Source organism: Verticillium dahliae, genomic scaffold, assembly GCF_000150675.1.
Source record: "Verticillium dahliae VdLs.17 supercont1.3 genomic scaffold, whole genome shotgun sequence".
NCBI lineage: Eukaryota > Fungi > Ascomycota > Sordariomycetes > Glomerellales > Plectosphaerellaceae > Verticillium > Verticillium dahliae.
The window spans coordinates 1,735,237-1,757,581 of record NW_009276940.1 but is presented as its reverse complement, the minus strand read 5'-3'; the positions used below and the strand labels follow the sequence as shown (position 1 = coordinate 1,757,581).

General features: G+C 58.3%; 11 protein-coding genes and 1 non-coding gene across 12 annotated transcripts in view; 5 read left to right on the top strand and 7 right to left on the bottom strand.

Annotated features, from left to right (window-relative positions):
• The window catches only part of VDAG_02194 (decaprenyl-diphosphate synthase subunit 1), a gene marked incomplete at both ends in the record, with an annotated part of 2,222 nt that extends 893 nt beyond the window's left edge, over positions 1–1,329 (bottom strand). Inside the window, 2 exons of the mRNA XM_009658223.1 lie at positions 15–74; positions 136–1,329. Coding sequence (XP_009656518.1) covers positions 15–74; positions 136–1,329 — 1,254 coding nt within the window. The remainder of the gene's footprint in view (positions 1–14; positions 75–135) is intronic.
• A 380-nt stretch (positions 1,330–1,709) lies between these two features.
• VDAG_02193 (uncharacterized protein) lies at positions 1,710–2,644 on the top strand (the record flags this gene model as incomplete). The annotated part of the gene is made up of 2 exons (XM_009658222.1): positions 1,710–2,017; positions 2,069–2,644. Exons 1-2 carry the CDS (start codon positions 1,739–1,741, stop codon positions 2,642–2,644), a joined length of 855 nt encoding a protein of 284 aa, XP_009656517.1. The 5' UTR covers positions 1,710–1,738.
• A 394-nt stretch (positions 2,645–3,038) lies between these two features.
• Positions 3,039–4,025, top strand: VDAG_02192 (uncharacterized protein). Its single transcript, XM_009658221.1, has 2 exons — positions 3,039–3,147; positions 3,201–4,025. The coding sequence occupies exons 1-2, from the start codon at positions 3,095–3,097 to the stop codon at positions 3,904–3,906; spliced, it is 759 nt and encodes a 252-aa protein (XP_009656516.1). The 5' UTR covers positions 3,039–3,094; the 3' UTR covers positions 3,907–4,025.
• A 279-nt stretch (positions 4,026–4,304) lies between these two features.
• On the top strand, positions 4,305–4,377 carry VDAG_20089. The gene has a single exon. It is a non-coding gene; the product is annotated as a tRNA-Lys (tRNA).
• A 207-nt stretch (positions 4,378–4,584) lies between these two features.
• On the bottom strand, positions 4,585–5,670 carry VDAG_02191 (uncharacterized protein; the record flags this gene model as incomplete). Its single annotated transcript, XM_009658220.1, has 1 exon — positions 4,585–5,670. One exon carries the CDS (start codon positions 5,668–5,670, stop codon positions 4,585–4,587), a length of 1,086 nt encoding a protein of 361 aa, XP_009656515.1.
• Positions 5,671–6,826: 1,156 nt separating this feature from the next.
• VDAG_02190 (uncharacterized protein) lies at positions 6,827–9,633 on the bottom strand (the record flags this gene model as incomplete). Its single annotated transcript, XM_009658219.1, has 9 exons — positions 6,827–7,610; positions 7,692–8,042; positions 8,101–8,156; positions 8,209–8,273; positions 8,346–8,668; positions 8,721–8,745; positions 8,816–8,986; positions 9,039–9,148; positions 9,203–9,633. 9 exons carry the CDS (start codon positions 9,631–9,633, stop codon positions 6,827–6,829), a joined length of 2,316 nt encoding a protein of 771 aa, XP_009656514.1.
• A 583-nt stretch (positions 9,634–10,216) lies between these two features.
• On the bottom strand, positions 10,217–11,793 carry VDAG_02189 (prolyl 4-hydroxylase; the record flags this gene model as incomplete). The annotated part of the gene is made up of 2 exons (XM_009658218.1): positions 10,217–11,442; positions 11,511–11,793. The coding sequence occupies 2 exons, from the start codon at positions 11,791–11,793 to the stop codon at positions 10,268–10,270; spliced, it is 1,458 nt and encodes a 485-aa protein (XP_009656513.1). The 3' UTR covers positions 10,217–10,267.
• A 323-nt stretch (positions 11,794–12,116) lies between these two features.
• Positions 12,117–13,372, top strand: VDAG_02188 (uncharacterized protein; the record flags this gene model as incomplete). Its single annotated transcript, XM_009658217.1, has 2 exons — positions 12,117–12,529; positions 12,673–13,372. 2 exons carry the CDS (start codon positions 12,117–12,119, stop codon positions 13,370–13,372), a joined length of 1,113 nt encoding a protein of 370 aa, XP_009656512.1.
• A 1,593-nt stretch (positions 13,373–14,965) lies between these two features.
• Positions 14,966–15,817, top strand: VDAG_02187 (uncharacterized protein; the record flags this gene model as incomplete). The annotated part of the gene is made up of 3 exons (XM_009658216.1): positions 14,966–15,122; positions 15,180–15,697; positions 15,752–15,817. The coding sequence occupies 3 exons, from the start codon at positions 14,966–14,968 to the stop codon at positions 15,815–15,817; spliced, it is 741 nt and encodes a 246-aa protein (XP_009656511.1).
• Positions 15,818–16,101: 284 nt separating this feature from the next.
• VDAG_02186 (uncharacterized protein) lies at positions 16,102–18,261 on the bottom strand (the record flags this gene model as incomplete). Its single annotated transcript, XM_009658215.1, has 1 exon — positions 16,102–18,261. The coding sequence occupies one exon, from the start codon at positions 18,259–18,261 to the stop codon at positions 16,102–16,104; it is 2,160 nt and encodes a 719-aa protein (XP_009656510.1).
• A 909-nt stretch (positions 18,262–19,170) lies between these two features.
• VDAG_02185 (uncharacterized protein) lies at positions 19,171–20,670 on the bottom strand (the record flags this gene model as incomplete). The annotated part of the gene is made up of 2 exons (XM_009658214.1): positions 19,171–19,530; positions 19,675–20,670. 2 exons carry the CDS (start codon positions 20,668–20,670, stop codon positions 19,171–19,173), a joined length of 1,356 nt encoding a protein of 451 aa, XP_009656509.1.
• Positions 20,671–21,603: 933 nt separating this feature from the next.
• On the bottom strand, positions 21,604–22,302 carry VDAG_02184 (uncharacterized protein; the record flags this gene model as incomplete). Its single annotated transcript, XM_009658213.1, has 1 exon — positions 21,604–22,302. The coding sequence occupies one exon, from the start codon at positions 22,300–22,302 to the stop codon at positions 21,856–21,858; it is 447 nt and encodes a 148-aa protein (XP_009656508.1). The 3' UTR covers positions 21,604–21,855.
• Between the last annotated feature and the right edge of the window lie 43 nt (positions 22,303–22,345).

The window sequence follows — 22,345 nt, the reverse complement described above, 5'->3', positions numbered from 1 at the left end:
CCTTCTCCGAGTACTCTTGCGCGAGAGCCGCGCGTCTGCTCAATGCCGTTGCTCTGCAGCACCAGCTCGCGGGCCTATTGACGTGTCAGCTTCTACTCAGGTCGCAGTTACAAGGAAAAAAAGAAAGTGACGTACCCTCGCAACATCGCCCTCCCCCTCAAACTTGCGCCCAACCAGCGCGCCCAACTCCGGATTCGCCTTCCACGCGTACAGCAGCGGCGCCGTCGCGAGGCCGAGCTCCAGATCCGCGCCCGCCGGCTTGCCGAGATCCTTCTCGCTCCTCGTGTAGTCGAGCATGTCGTCGACGAGCTGGAACGCCAGGCCCAGGTTCTTGCCGTAGGCGTAGGCCGCCTCGACAGTCGCCGCATCGGCGTTGCCGAGGAGAGCCGACGCGCGGCACGACTTGGAGATCAAGCTCGCCGTCTTGAGGTACGTCTTGCGCAGGTAGTAGTCGACGGCCTCCTGCGACCAGGCCGGGTTGCGCTCGTCCTGCGCCGTGTTCTTCAGCTGCATGAACTCGCCCTCGACGAGGTTCGCGATGACGGTGGCCAGGAGCTCGATGACCTCGGCGTCGCGCAGGCGGGCGAGAGCGACGGACGCACGGCCGAGGAGAAAGTCGCCTGCCAAGACGGCCATTTTATTGCTGAACTCGAGGTTGGCGGAGGGGGACCCGCGGCGTGACACGGAGTGGTCGATCACGTCGTCGTGCAGGAGGGACGACGTGTGGATGAGCTCCGTAATCTCGGCAAGCCGGCGCTGCGACGGCAGAATGTCCGAGTTGGATTGCTGAGGGTCCAGCGGCGGGCCGGTAAAGGGCGAAGTCGGGTTCACGTCGGAGAGGATACCGTCAGGGGAGATGGGCGAGTTGATGCCCGCATACGTCTGCGTCGGCGCTCGTCGTTCTGCCTTGGGGCAGAGAGCTGTCGCCCGTGCCATCAGCAGCACCACCAGCGGCCGGATGTGCTTGCCCTCGGCATGTGTGTAGTATTTCGCAACCTTTTCCAACGCGGGATGGCCTGAGCCGAGGAGATTCCGAATGTTGCCGGTCAAGAACTTCATTTCCTTGGCTACTGTCCGCAGGGGGTCGATGTGCATGTCACCCTTTGTGACACGGTTGATGGCGTTGGAAGCCATGTGTCCGGCGACCTGGACAGCAGCGCCCCATGCTGATGACCTCCTCGGGGTGTTGTGGTATGATGCAAAGTGCGACGGAAACCTCGGATCGACTGCTGGGCTGCATCTCGGCCGAATAGCACATGTAGAGATGAGGAGAGACCGTGACGCCTGGTGGCTGTTGCGCAGCGTCAAGGCTCCTGGCCGGAGCTGCATGGCGCCAAAGTGGTCCTGTTGAAAGCCTTTGTGTGGTGTTGAAGCCGCTCTTTGAACGTCAATTGGCGAGATCACTACGGATTCTTACGGATACAGGCGCCAGCAAGTGTCGATGGACGGTGGTCGCCGAGGTTGACGTCGATGGTTATCCGCTGATGATGATGAAATGAATTCGCTTTTTTCTCTCTTGCCCTCCATCGGCTCAGTACGGAACGCCCGCGCAGCGTGGGTGGAGCGTTCTGGTGTTGTGATTGGCTGAAGCTATGACTGGGGCCATCCGTAGCTCCCTGGTGCAACGCTGGTGCCTACTGGCTTTCAAGGCACGATGTACCATGATCTGCGACTCGACAATTCGATTGACGAAGCTACATCAACGACATCGACCATTTCGACCATGGTACGCCTCACCATGACGCCTTCCATCGTGGAGGGCCTGAAACTTCTGCACAACCACGACGGTCCTCAAGCGACATCTGAAGAACAGACGGCCGAAGCCCGACAGACACAAACAGCCATCGATGCAGAGCCGTCGCTGAAGGATCCTCAGCCCGGAAACCCCATCACACATGCCCAGGTCCTCCGTCTGCGGAAGAAGCTGAAGGGTGGAAGCCATCAAGATTTCTCGCTGGAGAGTCTTCTGCGAGGATCACAAGTCTACAGCCCACCCCCACCACCAAAACCAGAACCAGTAAGATTCTCGTCTCGAGCACCTCGCCCGCCCCTCGCTGACCATGCCCAGTCGCCAGAGTACAAGGCCCTCATGGCGCGCCTCCGTCGTTACGAGGAGCAACGCACGTACGAGCGCATGCTCAAGCAACCCTCTCGAATGCAGGCCTTCTCGCAGCAGTTCCCAACCGCCCTCTCGACCGTGCAAGGGTTCGCCGAAGTCAACCGACCGATCGACAAGTCAGACGAAGGCGACAACGAGGTGACATTCGAAGAGGTTCACCGTCAGGTTATGCTCATCTTCAACTTCATGGTGAGTATCCTCGGTGTCGCCGGCACAATCTGGGTCGTTGCGCGGTGGTGGAGTACCCCCGCGCGACTCTTCGTCACCATGGGCGGTGCTCTCGTAGTGGGCATCGCCGAAGTGGCCGTCTATTCTGGCTACATATGGCGCATGGGCGAGGCGAAGAAGCAGCAGGCCAAGGTGAAAGAGATCAAAGAGGTGGTGCAAACCTGGCAGGTTGTGGCAGAACCGGGAGAAAAGGCATCAGATGGCGTGTCAACAGCGGAGATCATTTCACTGGACACGAAAAGAAAACAAGATGCTACTGACGAGGGTATACGACGACGGCTGAAGGGCGAAAACTAGGCTATAATGAACCAACCCAACCTGTTATGAATACTCGCCCGAATGCCACTGTGCTTGTCGCTTTCACGAAGGGCTCGAATGATCCGATAAGATAAGGCCCTAGGATTTCTTCCAGACATCCGTCATCGGTGATTTCACCTACATCACGTGCCCTCGCGATGGCGCGTCAAGACGCGCCCGAGCGCGTAAACATGCGATTTCTGGTGGGGCATCGTCATTCCTCTAATGATCGCCTTACCAGCCTCGTACTTCCATAATACCACTTCATGCACGATTGACAAACTAATCAGCACTGCACTCGTTTCCAGAATTCGCCTTCTTCGATACCTCCCAGCAATTCTAGGCATCCAACGCATATATAGACCGATCATTCGAGACCACCATTACTCATCGCGACACACCTCGAAGCATTGCGGCCCAGCCGCCTTCTCTCCCGTTATCTCTCCCGTCATGGACAATCTTCACGCGTCCAGCCTTGTCGCCCCCCAGAATGACAACAAGAAGTGAGGAATCAAGGACTCGCTCTGGCAATCACATGACTAACCCCTTGTCGCAGGAGATCATTGCGTACGTACGGCAAGAAGCGAACCTTACAGACGAGCGACGCCGCCGCCACGACCGACAAACGACGACGCATCACGGCAGCCGAACCTGAACTCCCACCGCCATCTACAGCCAGCCGCCAATCCCCATCATCGTCAACAAGCAACTATGGGAAGGGCTCGATATTGAACTACTTCAAACCATGCCTATCGAGCTGCGATGCCAGCCTGACGGACCGCTCATCAGACCCACCGCACATGTCTTCCACTCCGCCATCCTCACCACCACCCACTGAGACGAAGAGGACACCGCGTCGGCTGCGCCTACGACCGCCAACGCCAGTGATCGTGCCACTTGGGACAGTAGATTTGGAGGATCCGAAAGCGAGCGAAGAGAACAGGCCATTCTCCACACAATACAAGGGCAAGGCGTCCCAGATGCCTGGCAAGAAGACGGGCGCTGTCCGCTCCACCCTCCAACAATCACCAGATACAGCACTCAACACCAAATTACCGTATAGCGAGGCTGAGGAGGGACAAAAAGCCAAGCCGACCCGTTCCAAGTCCGCTCCTATACAAACAACGATCAATCTATCAACGAAGCCGGCCTTTGAGGAATGCAAGATGTGCCATATCGTCTATAATCCATTGCACCCGAAGGACGTCAGATACCACACCCAAAGACACAAGGCGATTATGAGAAGCCAAGGGAAGGAATGAGTGTAACATTGCGAGGGGCGTGTTTCGAGTCTAGCGAAGATACCAGGGATACCGCATTTGGTTTGGGTCATGAACATGCTTATGAATTCTACTGGTCTTAATTGATATTCTCACAGCCTACTTTGTCCCCCCTTACCCGTCACCCGTGGTATTCGTCAAGCGATTCTTCGTCCATCGGCAGATATTCCCACTCCACTATCCCCGGTCCTTCAGCAACCCCACTCCGAGGTCTCGCCATCGTGATTCCGGACATTGAAGTGGGCCATCAAGGCCCCGACAGCAACCATGAAGTAGTTTTTTTTTTTTTTCTTCAATTCACGCAGGTTCTTCTCGTCCGCCCCATCCGTACACCATGAGGCCCGCTGCGAAGCCGGCATTCAACAACAAGCAACCTGCCTGCCCGGCTAGCTCAATCGGTAGAGCGTGAGACTCTTAATCTCAAGGTTGGGGGTTCGAGCCCCCCGTTGGGCTCAATTCCTGACGCATCTCGCAAGAGAACTTCATCGTTTGCTCGTGTGGGCTAAGATTACTCGCCGTCAGACACTGTCAGACACTGTCAGATGCCTTTGACTTTTTTCCAGGGGTTATTGCAAACTTGTGTTCGAACAGAGTCATCCTCTGCGCAACCTTCCACTTTCTGATATGCAAGCAGCTATGTTTAAAGACTTGGCCCAGGATTCACAGCTCAACGCAATACCTCTTCAGTATCGTCGCAATAGCTGGATCTGTCGTCGAGCCAATCATGGCCTGGTCCGACCTTGCGCCAGCGCGCAACAACGCAGCCACTTTCTCCAGAGACCGTGCTTCGACGGCAAGCAACAGCGGCGTCCTTTTCTGCGTGTCGTGAAGGTTGACAACCTCTGTGATCTTGTCTTTCTCCCCCAAAGCCTCAACCTTCTGCAGAAGCGCCTTCAGAAAGTCGTCGTCACTGGCGCGTACCGCACCGTGCAGGACTGTTTCGCCGTCAATGCTGCGCCGACAAAGCGCGGCAAAAGTTGAGATCCGTGGCAGGAGGAGCTCGAAACCGTGCGGGAAACGGCAGTCAATGGTCCAGCAGAGAGCCTCTGTGTAGAGCGAAGCACGGAGACCTTCCACGTCACGCTGGAGGCTCGGGTCTAGCGCGGAGAATGCTCTTTCGTCAGCTTCAACGAGGAGCGCCAGGATGGATAGCTTGCGTTCGGGACGGTCAACAGAGGCTCTGAGGAGCGGCGAGGTTCGCATTTTCCCATAGTCCATGAGATCGACGACACGGCCTAGGCCCGTGGACAAGGTTGTGGCGCCGGCGCTGTCGTCGGTCCTGAGGAAGTCTAGGATCGTCCGTACACAGTCCGCTGAACCTGTCTCAACTGCAAGGGCGAGAGGTGTCCTTGCATGGACAGTGCGGCTGGTGGGCGCTACGCCTTTCTTCAGGGCCCAGTCCATCATTTTGGCATTACCCTGCGTGGCTGCTTTGTGGCAGAGATTGTGCCCTTTCAGATCGGTCATGCTGACATCACAGCCTTGAATCACCATCCGGTCGGCCAGGTCGAGGTATCGAGTGTTGTATGCTTCGCTCGCATATGCGGGTATGACACGCGCCAGAGAGAGCAATGGCGTTTCGCCTTCTCTGTTCCGCACGTGCAGATCGGCGCCCTTGTCGATGAGTACCGTCGCGGCCCTCAAATGTCTCCCCTCCAGAGCTTGTGTCAGAAGCGACGACTGTTTCCCGTCTTGTGCGGCTTGGTCGGTGTCGCGGATGTAATCAGCAACATACTTTTCGACCATGGTTCCAAGTAGTTCAGAGGTCGCTGTCTCCTGATTCGGCATACTAGCAGCGCAAATTTCAACTGCCAATACAGCCAAATCCGCGAAGGGTTTCGGCCACGTCGTCAGGACGAAGCTTACCACGTCGATTTGTTTGGTGCGCAGGCCCCTTCCAATCAGCACTTTGTAAGCCGTTTCTTCTGGGATACGAGCCTTCATTTTGCTAATGATTTCATCGTTTCTTGTTGCAATCAGCTGTGGTGCGGCATCCCAAAGGCTTTCTTCCCCAAAGAGCTCGAGAAGAGGCAGTACGATGGGAGTATAGGATGTTTCGAGCGCCACCTTGAGACACTTGGCCTTTTCCTCCTCTGTCAGGCCCCAAGCCGGAAGCTTGGCTCGATGCTTGACGAGGAGTTCGACGCCTTCCGTGTATGCATCTGCAACGGCCACATAGAGTGGTGACAAGGCTCGATGTCGCAAAGCTTCCCTGGTTGAAGAGCCAGAAGGGAACCTGTCGTCTCCGCCGCCAGGTGGTATATTTCGTTGCAGGCTGACCGCTGGCTCCGTCGATGTCGATATCCTATTTAGTCGCGGCAGTGGACTCGTCGCCGGATCGCCCCCAGGCGGCTGCGCTGCTCTCCCAATACTAGCTGACAGAAGACCTGAGATTGGGGCGGTGAGCTGAGAGCGCAAGCTGTTGTAAGTGTATGCTGGCTGTGGCTGACTGGCGGCTGCAGGCGTTGGCTCATTTATTGGATTGAAATGGGCACCATATTTTCCGGACGACGAAGGCCGCGACGCTGAAGGGCTGAAAAATGTGGAGGGGCTTGTGTCCGTTTGTAGACCATAGTAATCATATGGCTCAGGCACTGTCATGGAGGAGCCGGGTCTGTTGGTTCGGAGTCTGCTGACAGAATCGTCGCTGGGAGGCACATGCACCATACGATCTAGTAACGCTGTAGCACTTTTGATGAACCGCCTTCGAATCGCTGCATGTAACGGAGTCCACCCGTTCTTGTCCACCTCATAAGCCGCATATCCACTGGCCATGAGCTTGGGAATCATGGCCGTATGCCCAAGATCTGCCGCGTAGTGGAGAGGTGTCCAGCCATTATCATCGCGTCTTACGGTACCACGACGGTTGGTAGGGCTCGGCGTCATTGTACTGCCTCCACGACTACCTTTCCAACGCGGTGATCCATTCGAGGCTTCCAGACTGCGCGGCCACGTGGTGGAGCGAGCGTCCATCGTCAAGACAGATGTCTAGATTGGCTCTGCCTGAGAGATACTCGGTAAGCTCATCCCACTTATTCTCTACAGCCATGAAGATCGGAGTTCGACCCTGGTTGAGAGAGCTGGCGAGGTTCGGGTCCGCTCCTCCCTCGATGAGGCGCTGAACCATGAAGGAATTGCCGAGCTCAACCGCAACGTGCAGCGGAGAGCGTCCTTGCTTATCGAATTCGCTAAGGAGATCTCCCAGTCCCAGACGCAGAATGGCGTCAACGATCTCCCATTGCTGATTCTCTAGTGCGAGATGCAGCACATTTCTGCCGTCTAAGGTTTGTGCTTTGAGGCCGTACTGATCAGGACCCAAGCCAAAGACCTGCTCAATGCCGTAAATGGCAGCAATGTGGTATGCGTTGCTACCAGGCGGGTTTCTGTACGTGCCATCAAGATACTGTCGCACCAGGAGCCAAGACGTAAACCGGGAGCTATCTTCAAAGAAGAACCTGTCGGCTAAACCCGTGCAATCATGGTCAGTAGAGTCAATGACAAGCTCGATTTTCTTCATGTGAGAAACGAGGTGGCTGACGGCGTAATCGAGGAATGGTGCCTTTGCAAAAGCCTGCAGATCTGAATCGGCATGGCCCCCGTCCAGAGCGAGGCGAAATGTCTCCCGAAATGTGTCCGAGTCGAAGTCGTTCATGCTGAGGTACCGAACGCAAGTCGCAAAGAGCTCTCTATGCGAAGTCATGTCGTCGAAGTGGAATTAGTCGTGGATCGCACTGGACTCAGCCGTCTTCCGAGTGAGGAATTCGTACACTGAACTGTGTGCAAGCTGGATCTTCTTGGTACGAGGCGACTGAGAGAGCATACAACCACACATTTCCAAGATGGCATCTTTCTGGCGTAGGCGAAGCAGTCCGGCTAGGCTTTTGCTGGAGGGTGAAATCGCTATGGCTTCGTCAATTTCGGCCAGATCTAAGGATCGAAATGAAAACATGACGAGTTGCAATATGCGAAGAGTCATCTTCCGGTCCTTGTCTTCGAGCGTCATGAGCACGTTCTCGAATATGCTCTCAAGTGCTGGTGGTAGTGTGGCAATGAGATCGGGGGTGATGGTGGTCCTGATACGCGACAGGTATTGGACCTGACATACAGCCCAGAGAAACCTGGATGACGAAATTGAGTAAGTATGGTTTAGATAAGGACGGATTGAGCGTGACTTACATGCCACCAGCTCGCGTGGCGAGTTCCATAACAAGTAGACCGGGGTCTAATTTCCTCTTCGTTGCCAGAGAGGAGTCCTTCCAAGTTATCACGCATGAACATTTGTACGTCAGACTCAACATCTTCGGGCAGGATCTCAACATTGATATATGATTCAAAGGCAGACTTCAGCTCTGTGTTTGGTCTGCTGGAGACAAAAAGCTTGATCGAAGTGGTCTGTGACATGTTGAGAGATCGAAAGATACCTAGGATGTCCTTGAAGTTATCAAGCTCGTCCAAACCATCGACAACAATGTAGACCATTGCATGAGCTTTGCAAAGCTCTAAGAAGACCGGTTTGAGTCTTGAGACGCGGGGATATGACGAGAATCGGGATCGCTTCATCATCGAGGTGAGGGTATCAGGAAGAGGCGAGTCTTCTGGCAGGTTATCAAGAAGCTGTGTGATGAGAGCACCGAGAAGCTGGTCTTGTGATCTCGTTGCCTCGTCCGTAAATCTGCAGAAGTGGAAGAGCAGGACCGCATCCTGGTCTAGACACTGGGTCTGGATAAAGTCGATGACTCGTGAACTATCTCACCATAATGAATGACAGTAGACACAGTGGGACATGGGACCCTTACACAATGATGGTCTTGCCAGCGCCCTCTAATTCAACTTTCAGTGATTTGACTGACGGCAAAAAAGGATACACTGGAGGGGGCGGAGGGAATCTTACGTGGACCTCGAAGCCATAAACCTGACTGCCCATCAGCTGTGAGCCAGTCGATGAACTCCTCGCGCTCAAAAAGCCATTGAGAGGACCCTGGGTGTCCTGTGTTGATTAGGTCATCTTGCATCGCTTCGCCCGGGAAGCCAAGCCATTCCATCATGCCATGCTGTTGTTCCTCTGATCACAATTAGCTACCAGACGGATGGTCACCAGGTATGTCAGGTCTTACTTCGTTCCTTCAATTTGGCCTCCTGCCTTGCGCGATCTTGCTCGTCCCGTAGGCGATCTAGTGATGACATGATCTTCCCGCTTATCTTCTGCGAGGATCTGATATCCTCACTTTCAGATGTCAGTGGACTGAGTGATCTCCAATCTCTCTCAACTCCCACTCACTTATTCTGCAGTTGCAAACACAGGATAAAGAAGCTCTTCGACGTCTCAGTCTGGGTGGTAGATTTCTGAAGCTTCTCCCAGAGACTGTTGCCCTTGATAAGCAACTGTGCCTTATTCGCCTTGGTGAGTGAATCCAGGATTTCAAGCATCTCCACCAGCACCGCTTCGCACTCGTCAACCTTCTTCCTCCACAATGGTTGATTCTTGATGATGAGGTGACTCATGGGCGAGGCAATGTCGTCGCCGCGCTCTTTGCATTGCGACTCGATTGCCATGAGGATCCCCGAGAAGCTGGAGACGTCGTTGACGGCTGTGCGGACATCGTCATCGTTGCTCTTCAGTCGCATCATACACGCATAGCCCCGCGTGATGATCTGGGCCGTGAGGGTGAGGAGTCCGGCGGTGGTCCCAGCGATGGACAGAGGATCCATGACGAGCGATATATTGCTCAGGTCACAGAGATGAGACCAAGTCCACGACAAGATGTGGTGAATAGCATGAGGGGTCTTGGTAGGAATGTCGCCAAAGCTGGAGTCGGATCAAGTAGATGCCCCTGATTGCACAGGAATTTCAGCTCCCAGACTGCAGCTGAACCTATGGTCTGTCTGCTGCAGCTTTGCATCAATCCACATGCCCCTGGCGCACAGCGGCTGACGACCATGCAGCTCAGCCCCAGCTTTGCGCACGCAGAGATTGACCCAACCATGGCGTGATGCTGGCATGCATAGCAGGGCAGGCTGGGAGAGAAAAAGCAGTGGGAGTGGAATTCGTCACTCGACAGACGGTTATGGTGCTGGATTAGTGAGTTGGATAAGGCTGCGCGTGCCTCGTCGACGAGGCCCAAGTGAGTGACTTTTGGACTGGGGTCAGACTGTCTGGTCGTGGTGCATCCATCACCGTAGGCGAAGCGTCCGCAACAGATCAAAGCGAGGAAGTAGAGGCGATTCAGGACGAGGGGATTGTTTGAAAGCATCCCGTTCGGGACAAAATCACGAGGAAGGTGGTCAGCTTTTTGAACAAAAAATCGCTTTTCATTTCGAACTCCCCAGGAAGTATTCCGACACCCTAAGCCGAAGACTCGACATCATACTCAACGTCTGTCCGTATCACATACTTGGCGCCATTCCTCACGCCCGTCCCTTCGTGAAGCAGCGCCCCCCGCGTCTCGCCGTGAGGGAAGATTGCCACACCGCCCATCACTGGCTTGACGGGATAAGCATTGAGCGTGCCCTCTCGCTGCGCCGGCATGAAAAACGTCGTCTCGCCACCTTCGAAATCATCGTTCAGGTAGATGAGGAAGGTGAAGAGCGAGCTCTGCTTCTTCTCCTGAGGCGATGCGTCGTACACGTACGTGTCATCAGCAAGGATGCCTGACGGAGGCCAGGCCCCATCGATGTGTGTGCGATATTCGGCGCCCGGGACGTAGCGGTAGACGCGGAATCTTCGGTTCAATCCGCGGGCCAGACGCCCATTCACTGCCGACGGTAGATAGGGAGAGATTCGGGACCACAGTGTGTCGTGGAACGCAGTATCGATGACCCAGTAGAAGTTGTGGGCCAAGATACTAATGTCGCCGTCCTCACGCAGAGGTGCGTCAGGCAAGAAGTTGACGGTTTCGCCAGCAGCAATGATGGCTTTACATTCGTCAGGAGAGAGAAGATTTGTGGCGAGGTGAAGGTTTGGGACGGTAGGATGGTCATGATAGGTGATGGCATGAGGTGTTGGCGAGAGGGGAATCGCGTTCGGGGCGGTTGTGTAGAGGATTGCCGGATGATGGTTTGGGGGCTTTCGCATGGGCCCTGGTGTCTCTTCAATGACCCGCAGGTCTTTCGCAAGGTTTGGTGGTGCCGAGTCGAATATGGACTGATCGAGAACTGAGGCTCGAACTTTGAGGCTTGGCGTCGAGGGTCGAAGATCCCAAATCTTTTGGAGAATCATCGGAGAGGTTGGGTGCGTCGCAGCGTCCATGTTTGCGTCAACAGGCCCTGTGACGCGGAGGACGCCGTCCATAACGCTGAGGATCTCGAGTTCGCTCGCCGATCGTTCAACCTCCGTTCCGTGCCCTGCTGGCAATGTCGACAGACCACTGATCATGTCGAGGTCGCGGACCCAGCGACACAAAGCACCCAGTTTGGGCTCCTCGCCCCTGATTCTCATTTCCGCCAACATGATCCTCGCATCCATGTATTTGCCATCCGTAAGTGCTGCCGTTATCCGCGCCGTCAGACTCGTTCCTGCTGCTGCAGAGGACGTTAGTGATTATATTCGCCACCGTATGACTGCCATTTTTCATCGTTGTCCAACATACCAGCGCTGTTGACACCCGTGGCACAGGCTTGGCGAAATTCATAGGCGGCGACTCGGAGATCCTTGCAGAACTTTGACTTGATCAGGTTTGGATATTGGGCGAGCGCCGTCAGCGTTTCGACGGTGATTTCGAGTTCCTCTTCCGAAACAACGGTCTGGAGACTCTTAGGCTCCTGTGTCGCGCCGTCGGGAGGGGGCGTGATGGTGCTGATGGTCTTGAGATTCTTGTTCGGCAGGTCGGCCTGGGCCGTCTGCTTTCGCTTTCGAGACTTGGACTTTGCCATTGTTGAATTCGATTGTCGGTTGAATTGATGGGGATGAAGGTGGGCTGTTCCGACGAGAGGAAGTTGGCTCGAGTCTTCGGCACTGGTGCGGAATCGATCCGCCCCCGCGCAGTGACCCTGCCTCAGCGTTTAATTGCATATCTATTCGATTAAGAGTACTCTGTTTCATGGGAGCCAGGTAATTGTAGAACTACCAGCGTAAGTTCGTTGATTGGCAAGACAGCTTGGATAGCCAATCTAGGTAGACTACATTAACTGGTGCATTTTTCAGTGTTCATGTACCTGAATGGACGATACAGCTAATCTGACGCTGTCACGAGAACATGACGTTGCTGACACAAACAAGCCGACAGCAGCGGGGATTCCAGTACATCCACAACACCATCAGCCGGGCAATTGATCCCTCAAACAATACAACCTGCCATGAGACAAGACACGTAACCTTGCCTTGGTTTCCTGGCTATACAATTGCAGGATCACAGTTCAACGTGGTTGAGGCGCCTTTGGGCGATCACATGGGAGCTTGGGCCACTCCCCCGCCTAATCCACAGGCTTCCAGAGTGGAAAGCCCCCCACCAGCACAGGCCAAGCTCGTGATCAGGACGCGGCTGCTGGACGACCTTCCGTCATCCAAGTCCACCAGCTGGAAGCTTGTCCCTAGACGCAGGCATTCCGCACGACTCGATACCAGGCGGACGGCCTGTCATTGCGATTCAGTTCCATTGCACTTTGATCTGTCAAGCTGCAGGCGGCTTCTGCTCGCAATGCGACCCCTCACGACTGCAGGCAGCCACCCCCATTCGACCCCAAGATGTCCGTATTCACCCTCACAATCGACCCACGCGACCCTTTTGACCACAGCTGACTCGCGCCGCCTAGGATCGAAGCAACGACCCGTGTTCGCAGGGCGATCATCGCCAACGACGCATCGCTCGTCAAGCGAATCCTCAACTCGAACCCCCAAGCCCTCCACAGCCCCGATGCCTCCCCTGAAGGCCTCTCCAACTCGAACCTCCACCTCGCCGCTTTCCTCGGCCATGTCGAAGTCTGCCGCGTCCTCATCGACCTCGGTCACGAAGACCCCGACCCTGCGCTGAACGAGAAACACCAGACGGCTCTCATGCTCGCAGCCGGCGCCGGCCGCACCGAGGTCGTCCACCTCCTCTGTGAGCGGTACCCCAAAGTCATACACAGACGGGATGCGCACAGGCGAGATGCCATCATGGAAGCCAGCCGCGGCGGCCACGATACCGTGCTGCAGATTCTGCTGACGTATGCGCCCAACGGCCCGGAAGAGGCCGTGCAGACCGCTGATCTCGACGGCAACACTGCTCTGCATTTTGCGAGCGGCAACGGTAATCTGCTGGTCCTCAGGACACTCCTCGCTGCCGGCGCTGATGCCGAGAGGAGGAACAAGTGGAGCTGGACGGCTCTCTCCTACAGCGCTACTGTGCAGGCCGAGGTGTACCTGAAAGGCCTCGTGACGGAGATTGAGCGTAGAAAGGTCGTCCGCCGTGAAACGGAGGGCCAGAAGAAGGGCGGCGCTGTGAGGATTGTGGAGGATCCCGATGACGGCTGAGGGCCGAGCCTCGATCTCGGCGACTGAGCTGCGAAGCTCTATACGGAGAAGCACCTCCGATTCTCAAGTGATGCGGGACATGCAGCCTTTTGTGCATGAGAGGTCGTTGGGCTCCCCGATCTGGCGACGTATGCTTCCACACGTGCCATGTCGTTGGCGTGAGAAGCACAGAGCCAAAGTAGAGGACTACTTTGAGATTGTCACAACAGAATGAGTCGCCGACCCGCTTGCAATAAGATCCCCATATCAATGCCTCTCAGCTCAGGCCTACACATGTGGCCACTTGACATAAATGAAGCGTCCACCTTCTTCCGCTGCAGCCGTGTCCGACGCCTCGACTTACAATGACAAACAGAGAATGCTCTGATGGTTCTGACAAGGTCTTGCCAGGACACGCGGTGGGCAACGCTGAGTGCCAAGTGTGGCCATGGCTGCTCCTACGGTTACTGCTCGTTGGGTCCCATGCCATATCACCATGCCGTTCTGGTGAGGGGAGGCATATAATTCAGGTGTTCCAAGCTCACCATCGGAGGATATGGCGGAAAGTTGCCAAACCTCGGCCGTCAGAGCTGTCGCCTACAGGGTCGACGGCAGTTTCGTACCGTCGACTCCAACCAAAGACAGACACCTCCGATTCACGCTCTCGTGGGATGACTAGGCGCTGTCAGTATCGTGAATCACGAAGCCTGCAGGGTATTGCTCTGGTATTAAATGCGCCCCTACACGGACACACCACACTAGAATACCTGGTTTCCAACACGAACAACGCCGCAGTGACATCCATGATCATCCATTCGTACGACTTTCTCACTTCAAGAATTTGACTCAAGTCAGGCAATATCAACAGGAACAAGTGGTGTCACGAGGCACTCTCCGGACAAACTGGATTCCCACCAGAGACCTGGCTCTCGGGGTTCATCTCTCCCGTACCCAGCTACGAAGCTCATCATCGGCCAGTATCTGTATCTTTCAACACGCCCACGCTTCTGGGCGTGGCTCATCGTAGGCACGTTCTACGACAAAGACAACCACAAGGTCTGGAGCACGGAGATTTTTGCGATCCACAACGACCCGCGAGGGTACAGTCCTGAGACTGGTGAGTTTGACGAGGGCCAGCAGCCCCCTGAGCATCTTTTGCACCCAAGTGAGTCAAGTGCTGCGACTGATTCACGTTGACTGTGCCGGTACGAGTCGGCGACTTTCGAATCACAGACTGGGTCGATGATTGTGAATTATCGTGTCTCCCGTCTTCCATATAAGAATGTTGGTTTGTCTTTTACTTCTTGTCTGCTAACCTTTACGCAGACACCACTTTACACCCGCAGAACAACAACAACACCAATTTCGTGCCAGCAGCACGTAGCAATCAAAGACACCGCTTTGTTCCCAGACCTCCCAGTGCCGGTACTTCGAATCCCTTTACACACCAGCCTCTGGTTCTTCGCCCTGCCAGATCTTCGTACTCGCCTTATCCACCGGCACCTCCTCAGGTTAGCGGGTCTTGGTTCACGCATTACAACTCGGAAACACGCCGCTGGGTCAATACCTGGCGCCCACATCCCAACTGACATCCAACATTCAAACACCACCAAGATGAACCCCCGCTTCGGTCTCGACGCCCAAGGCGGCTCACCCCCGGACGCGCCCCTCGGCGGCCAGATGTACGCCCCCGGACAGCCCTACATCCCGCACCACGGCATGGGCAGCTACGGCCTCGGCCATACCCCGTACGGCGGCTACGGAGGCTACAGTACGTCCCTCGCCCCCCCCTTCCGCTGATTGATTGTATGCTCACAAAACCCACCAGGCCACCCGCCCTCCTACCCATACGCGTACCCGTACCCGTACCCATCCCCCCACGCCCAGTACCCCTACTACCAGCCCAACGGCGCCAACAACACCTACGGCCGCGACGCAACCGGCCTCCCGACCCTCGCGCCCTCGATGCCAGCCGCCAACCTGGCCAACACGTCCGGCGGCGTCGGCTGCGAGCCGGGCTACAACTACTTCTTCAGCGCAGCGCACACCAAGATCCACGTCTTCAAGACGCCGACGCCGCCGTGGCAGCTGCCGCCGAGCACGGGCATCGAGTTCCACGCGAGCCACGTGCCCGTGACGACGACGCTCGCCGAGATCCTCAAGGGCTTCGGCGCCTCGGGGCCGACGCCCAAGAAGAACCGCTGCTACGAGATTGCCCAGGCCGGCAACGGTCGCTGGTACAAGGGGCTCAGCTTTGGCGGCGACGAGAAGGACATGATGAAGAAGTCGATCAAGGAGATTGGCTGGGACGAGACGAGGAATGGGCAGCCCGGGGGGAAGCCGGTTGTTTGTCTCTGGCTGACGAAGGATGGTTAGGGGTGTGCTGACGATGATGGGTAGTTGGGTGGTTCCGCTGCGAGTTCGAGGCGCAGCGGTGGGTTGCTTGAAGATGTCTCCCCTCACTGAATCAAATGAGCTTTGCATTATACGAAGATGGCATACAAAGATGGCATACAAAGATGGCATACAAAGATGGCATACAAAGATGGCACGCATTTCAGTTGAAGCCATCTTCAGCAGATTGTTGCTCCAACATCACACATGCATGCAGTGCATCAAAGGCAGCTTAGACACTAATTCAACGTTATGACGTCTAGATCCAACTCCTAGTATGCAGACCAAGATACAGCAACAAAGGAAAGATCCAAAGAACGTGCGTCTACCGACGGCATATCGATACATGAACCACCTCAAATGTCCACCTCGTCCTCATCCAACAGCCCCATACCGCTGTCATGGCGTCTCCTCTTCCTCCCCGAGGCCCTCCTCGCGAGGTCGCCAGACAGCAGGCTCCCACGGCGACCGTCAACGCCGCCCTTCAGCGGCGACGACAGCACGCCCTGCGCCTCCCCATCGCCGCCCTCCGCCGGCTGCTGCGACAGCATCTCGCGGCTCGCGCTGACGACCCTCTCGAGCTCGGCACGCATAGCGTCAATCACGCCCTCGGCCCTCTCCTTCTCTCTCGCGAGGTCTCTCTCGACGCCAGCCTTGTCGACGCGGAGATCCTTGATCGTCTCGTACGCACCTCGCAGCGCGCCGTTGACCCGCTCCACCTCTTCGCGCAGCTCGGCGACGCGCGCGTCACGCACGGCGAGCGCCTTGCCGGCCTGCCGATTCAGGGCTGCGACCTCGCGGGCCTTGGCTGCCGTGACGGCCTCGACGCGGTCAGACAGCGCCTCCATCTCGTCGACGGCGGCCGCGAGCCTCGCCTCGAGCGCCGAAACGGCCTCCTCCTGGGCTGTTTTCGCCTCGACGGCCTCGGCCCTCTCGCCGTCGACGCGCTCGACGAGGGTCTCGAGCTCGGCCATGTCACGTCGGTACCCCTCGGCGGCGCCGCGCAGGCGCTCGTTGCCGACGCGCAGGTCGTCGGCATCGGCGAGGGCGGTCTGGGCGGCGGCGAGCTCGGCGGCGAGCTGGTCCATGGCCTCGACACGGGCAGCGAGCTGCTTGCGCAGGGAGAGCTCCTGCTCGTGGTACTCGTCGACGAGGTCGTCTGCCTCGCGGGCCTTGGTGGCGAGGGCGCGGAGGCGCGTCAGCAGGAGGTCGAGGACCTCGGCGCCGTGGGCCGAGAGCGGCAGTGCGATCTCGCCGGGCGTCAGGTACTCGAGCTCGAGGCGGGCGGTGCGGAAGGCGGAGGACAGGGAGGCCACAATCTCGGCCGCGTCAGAGCCAGGGAAGCCGAGACTCGAGATGGAGGATGTCAGGGTGATGAGGGCGGCAGAGCGGTCGGCTGTTGTGCGCAGGAGGTGGGCGAGCTGGGCCTCGAGGGGGTGGTCTGTGGGTGTGGCCGGGGGTTCATGGTGCGTGGACTGGTCTGCGGGCGTCGCTGGCGACTCGGGTGGTGAAAAGGCAGAGAGGCGGCATGTGAGGCGCGACGTCAGCGCCGTGTAGGATTCGAGCGTGGCTGTGAGCTTCAACATCTCCCGTCTCATCGAGTCAACTTGGTCCTCGAGGTACTGCTTCGCCGGGTCGAGCAGAGACACCTGAACGCCCGTGTCACGGGAGTCAGGCGTCGGCGGTTGGACGACACCGGCACGCCAGGCCGAGGGCGTCTTCGGCAGGGCAGGGCTCGTCAGGGGGGGCGTCGGGAACGAGGTCCTCGCGCGGGTCGGCGTGCTGCAGGCGAGTTCGGCCATGGTCACGTCGCCAAAGCGGTCGTCGTCGTCGGTCAGCGAGTCCATGCAGTCATCAGCAAAAGGGTCCTTGGCAGCGAGCGTCCAGGCATAGGTGCGGCTGTTCTCGACCGTCTTGTTGTCGAGCTGGTCCTTGAGGTCGTCGAGCTCCTTCTCGAGGGCCCATATCCTGTCCGTGTCGAGGACAATGGTAGCGTTTTGGAGCTGGTAGATCTCGGCGTCCTTCTCACGCAGCTCGGCACGCAGACGGGCAATCTCGGCGTCGGCGGCGCGGGCGGCGGCCTTCTTCTCGTCGTGGATAGCATTCATCTCCTCGCTGAGCCCGTTGCGGCGCAGGCGGCGCTGAACGCGGCCGTCGAGGACTTGACGCAGGGGCTCGAAGTGGACCTCGCAGGCCAGGGGGGATGAGGCGGCAGGGCCGAGGCCGCTGCCGGATGCAGTGGTGCGGGCGGGCGTCGAGCGACGCCGCTTCGCTGGCGTGACGCCTCGCGCGAGAGATGTGCGGCGGATCATGGGCGTGAGGCCTGTGGAGGAGGAGGAGGAGGAAGATGCCGAGGCGTGGGTGAGAATGGGGCCTGGATCAGAGAAGCGGACACGACGCTTGGCTTTGTGAGGAGATTTGGCGGTCGAGGACCTTTCAGACGGGCCATTGACCGCTCGAGGCCCAGCAGTGCTTCGACGTGTGCGTCGCAGGGCAATGGGAAGGTCGCTGTCCATGGTGGCGGCTTGACGGCGATGATGACGCCGAGGGCAGGCGTTGAGTGGTAGGCAGCAACGGGTGGCGAGGAGAAGCAAGTTGAGGTTGCATCCACATCGATGGCCTGGAGGCGATGCTGAAGAGTCGAGGCCTGAGTCAATGCTGAGAGTCGAGGCCTGGGTCAATGCTGAAGAGTCGAGGCCTGAGTTAATGCTGAGGATGTGAGGGAGGAGGCGAGAGTCGAGATGAAGAATAAAGAAAAGGCAAGAAGAGATGCAGTTGAAGTAAACAAATACTCGATCCAACGCGCCGACACGCCGTGGGAAGGAGCAAGGGGCGCTGTCTCAGGGCATCAGCAGCTGTGGGCGGATGGGGTCACGCTTGGGGACAGCAGCCTTAGGGGATCTCCAGCAGCTAGTGCCCCCAGGCTCAGGCCTTCAGGGCATTCCAGCTCAGGCCTCCAGGGCATCCCAGCAGCGTGCAATACAGGCCAGGCCTTCAGTGAGGGCAGGGGGGCTTGTTTACTCTCGCCTATTGCGGCCTAGGGCGGCTTGCTTCTACCTGATCCAGCCGTGGCGAGCGACGACAGCCAATGGATCTCGGCGTGACAGGGGTCTTCCAGACAGCATGAGACCTAGGTACCTTACTGTACTTGGATACAAGGTACCTGGTAGGTATCCGTCGTGAATTCGCTGCCCTAAACACCACCCAACTCTTCACCCTCAGCCTTGCTCTATCATCATCCCAGCCTCGCTCTATCATCATCCCAGCCTCGCTCTATCATCATCCCAGTCTCGCTCTCTCATCATCGCCTCGCCTCTTATCATCCCAGGACCATCCTAGACCATCCCAGACCATCCCAGACCATCCCAGACCATCCCAGACCATCCCAGACCATCCCAGACCATCCCAGACAAGCACGTCGCAGCTCACCGCCGCACCAGCTCAGCCATGCTCACCAACGCCGCAAAGCCCTCGCCCCCATGCCGCACCGGCACCCGCGTCGGATACCCGCACCGCGTCCAGTGCGCCGTCCACAGCCGCGCCAGGTACACGGCGAGCTCCATGTTGAAGCCCGTGACGCGCTCGACCTCGGCCCGGTCCCACGCCGCGATGGCCTCCTCGTACGCCCGCGCCCCCTCCTCCTCCGTGCCCCACGCCACGTACCGGCACCGCACCGGCCGGTTGTTGGCGTCGCTGTAGCCCCACGCCAGCCGCCCGTCGTCGCTGACCCGGATCCGCGCGAACACGGACGCGCCCTTGCGCCGCACGTCGCTCTGCGCCTTGCCCTGGGGGGGTCAATACTGAAGGACTCGGAGAACTCGAAGGACTCGAAGGGATGGACTGAAGGGGATGGACAGAAGGACTCGAAGGGATGGACAGAAGGACTCAAAGGGATGGACAGAAGGGGATAGAGGATGAGGGGGAAATACCTTCTGCGTCGGCAGCACGTCCTCCTTGATGATGCCAATCTCGCGCCGCGTCCGCGCCACCTGCCGCCGCGCCAGCTTCGGCGCCGCCGGCGGCCCCAGCTCGCTGCACCAGCCGTTCTCGAAGATGCCGTGCAGAAACGCCCGCTCCTGCGCCTGGCTCGGCGTCGCCCGCCGGCACGCGCGCGACGCCTCGTGGAACATGTCGAGGCACGCAATCTTCTGGTTGTTGCAAAAGTCCTGCGGCCTGCGGTAGATCTGCCCCTTGACCCGGAGGATTTCGTCCTTCGGCGGCGGCAGGTCGCGGCTCGGCGTCGACGCGTCCGAGCTGATGCTGTAGCGGTCGTATGGCGGCTGGCTCAGGGACGGTGACCGCGCCGCTGCTGCCGACGGGCCTGCTGACGGGCCTGCTGATCCTGGCCTGCCGGGTGGTGGCCTCGTCGAAGGTGGCCGCGCGGACGGCGGCGGCCTCTCGGAATCGTGTCTTCGGGGCTGGCTCGGACGTGCGAGCGGCTTTGCCGGTAGCAGCTGCGTCTTGGTCGGCCCCGGGTGCGCCTCTGTCCTCGTGGGGACCATCTTTCGCACGGGGCCCTTGGCTGGCTGTTGAACGTGGTGATTGCCCTTGGCTGGCTGTTGCACCTCGGTCAGCTGTCGCGCAAGATGGCCCTCGGCCGGCTGACGAGCTTTTACACTCTCTTTGGGCTGCTGCCTCGGCCGTTTCGAAACACCCTGCCGCTCGTCATCCGACGAAACAGACGCCTCTCGCTGCCGCTGCTTGCCCTTGTTCCCCGCCGTGCCCTTGTTCCCCGCCGTGCCCTTGTTCCCCGCCGTGCCCTGGCCGCCGTGCCCGGCCGGCTCGCGTCCCCTCTTGAGCCCGACTTTCGGCTTGCCCTCGAGCTTCGGCACCGGAAAGTCAATGCGGCTCAGCGTATATGTGTACGCCCCGTCCGGCCCGTTGAGTATGACCTCCTTCGGCAGCGCCGCCGCCGTGTGCGCCATGGCTGTTGGTCGGTCGTCTCGTCTGGCGGCCGCGAGAGGCAGAGACACGTCCTCGCTTCCTTTCCCTCTCTGTCGCTGTCCCTCTCTGTCGCCGTCCCTCTCTCGCTATCGAATGGTACGATGAAAGAAAGTAAGACGTCGTCGGGTGGTGTATTGGTCGTTCTTCATCTCTCCGTAGCAGCGAAACATGACGCAAAGGTGGCCGCCTCAAAGGGGAGGGGAGGACACCCAGGTATACCTGCTTCAGTGCCCAGGAACGACCCATCAAGCCCCGTCCGTCACCCCGTCTGCCGCCTCGCTCGAGAGCCTGCGGCTCCTCGTCACAGTGGCAGTGACGGCTGCAGACCGACAGAGCGGGGCCACCGACGCCAGAGCTTGTCAACCTGTCTTGCCTGTCAACAGCGTCCCCTGCCGTTCGATCACTGATGACGATCGAAGAGACCAATCATGGGCACGGCTAGAGTGCCGGGACGGGAACGGGCAGGCGCGCCGTGAGTCACAGACTGTGTTCGCCAGCACGAGGGACGCAAAGTGGAAAAAATACACAGAGCGCCGGCCAAACGAGCCAAGGCCCGGAGAGCGCTCAGCTGGGACGCCACACGACGACGGGAGACGCCCAACAGCCCAATCGCGGGAGCACCCGTCTGTCCGTCGAGCAGGGGGTGGCCTCTTTGTGCTGGCCTTGATGGGTCGTTGGGGTGTCGATCTGGCGTGGTGTATTGGGTGAAGGCGCGAGCCTTGGGCATGTCGCTTTGTACGTTCGACATGCCACTGGGCACGCGAAGGCGGGATTCCTGCGTGAATGACCTGGATGGCTGTTGGGTGACGGGTGAAGCCGCCTCCAAATCCGCCAAACACAGGTATCATCCAGACACTCCTAGCTTCAGAACCCTCTCAACACCTCGTCTCAATTCAATTCTCTGAAATTCCACTACCAGATAATCGGCGACGCATTTGAAGACACAGTTTTGAGCCAATGTCAAGTAGTATAACGGTTCAAAGTGAGTTACCTTGAATCAGTGTGGCGGAAGCGGAGGTGAGGTGGATTCTGCCAACACGAGCCAGGCGAGTCTGCTAGGCGAGTCTGCCTAGCTGTCTGCCGACTTGGCGCTGACCCCTGTCCCGATGTGGTGGGCATCTTTGTGATGCATGGGTGGAATATATCTGCGTTGCACATACAGACAACTAGCCTACTCTCTTGGGGTTAAGCAGCACGAGGACTTCCTCGACAGCCGCCCAGAGGACCTTGGCGCACGATACCAGAATCTTCCAGCCCTGTTTCGGCAACCACAAAAGCATGGCAAAGAGACACCAGATGAGGACCCAGACAGCCTTGCCCAGGGTGCCGGCCACCTTGGCGAGCACATCCCAGCTGACCTCGCCAAAGCGGGCGAGAAACCTCCACATGGCTTGCGGCAGCCCCACAAAGACAGCCCGCAAGACAGCCAGCAGCCCGTGCCAGACGTCCCTGGGCGTGATGGAGCGGAAGAACCCCACGACGGCGCCCAGCGCCGTGTGCAGCACGCCGACGACCTGCTTGGCCGCCTCGGCCACGGCGCCGCTCACACCGCGCACGCCGCGCGCGACCCACGCCCACGCAATGGCGAGTGCCGCCGGCGTTTTGGCGAGCATGCTGCCGAGTCGCGCACGCCGCGTCCGCAGAGCCGGCACGCTC

What these genes read in the sequence shown, in the direction of transcription:
- VDAG_02192 (XM_009658221.1), top strand. Translation starts at nt 3,095, where the DNA reads ATGGACAATCTTCACGCGTCCAGCCTTGTCGCCCCCCAGAATGACAAC. An exon ending in CCCCAGAATGACAACAAGAA is followed by an intron (nt 3,148 to 3,200) that starts GTGAGGAATCAA and finishes CCCTTGTCGCAG; the next exon opens with GAGATCATTGCGTACGTACG.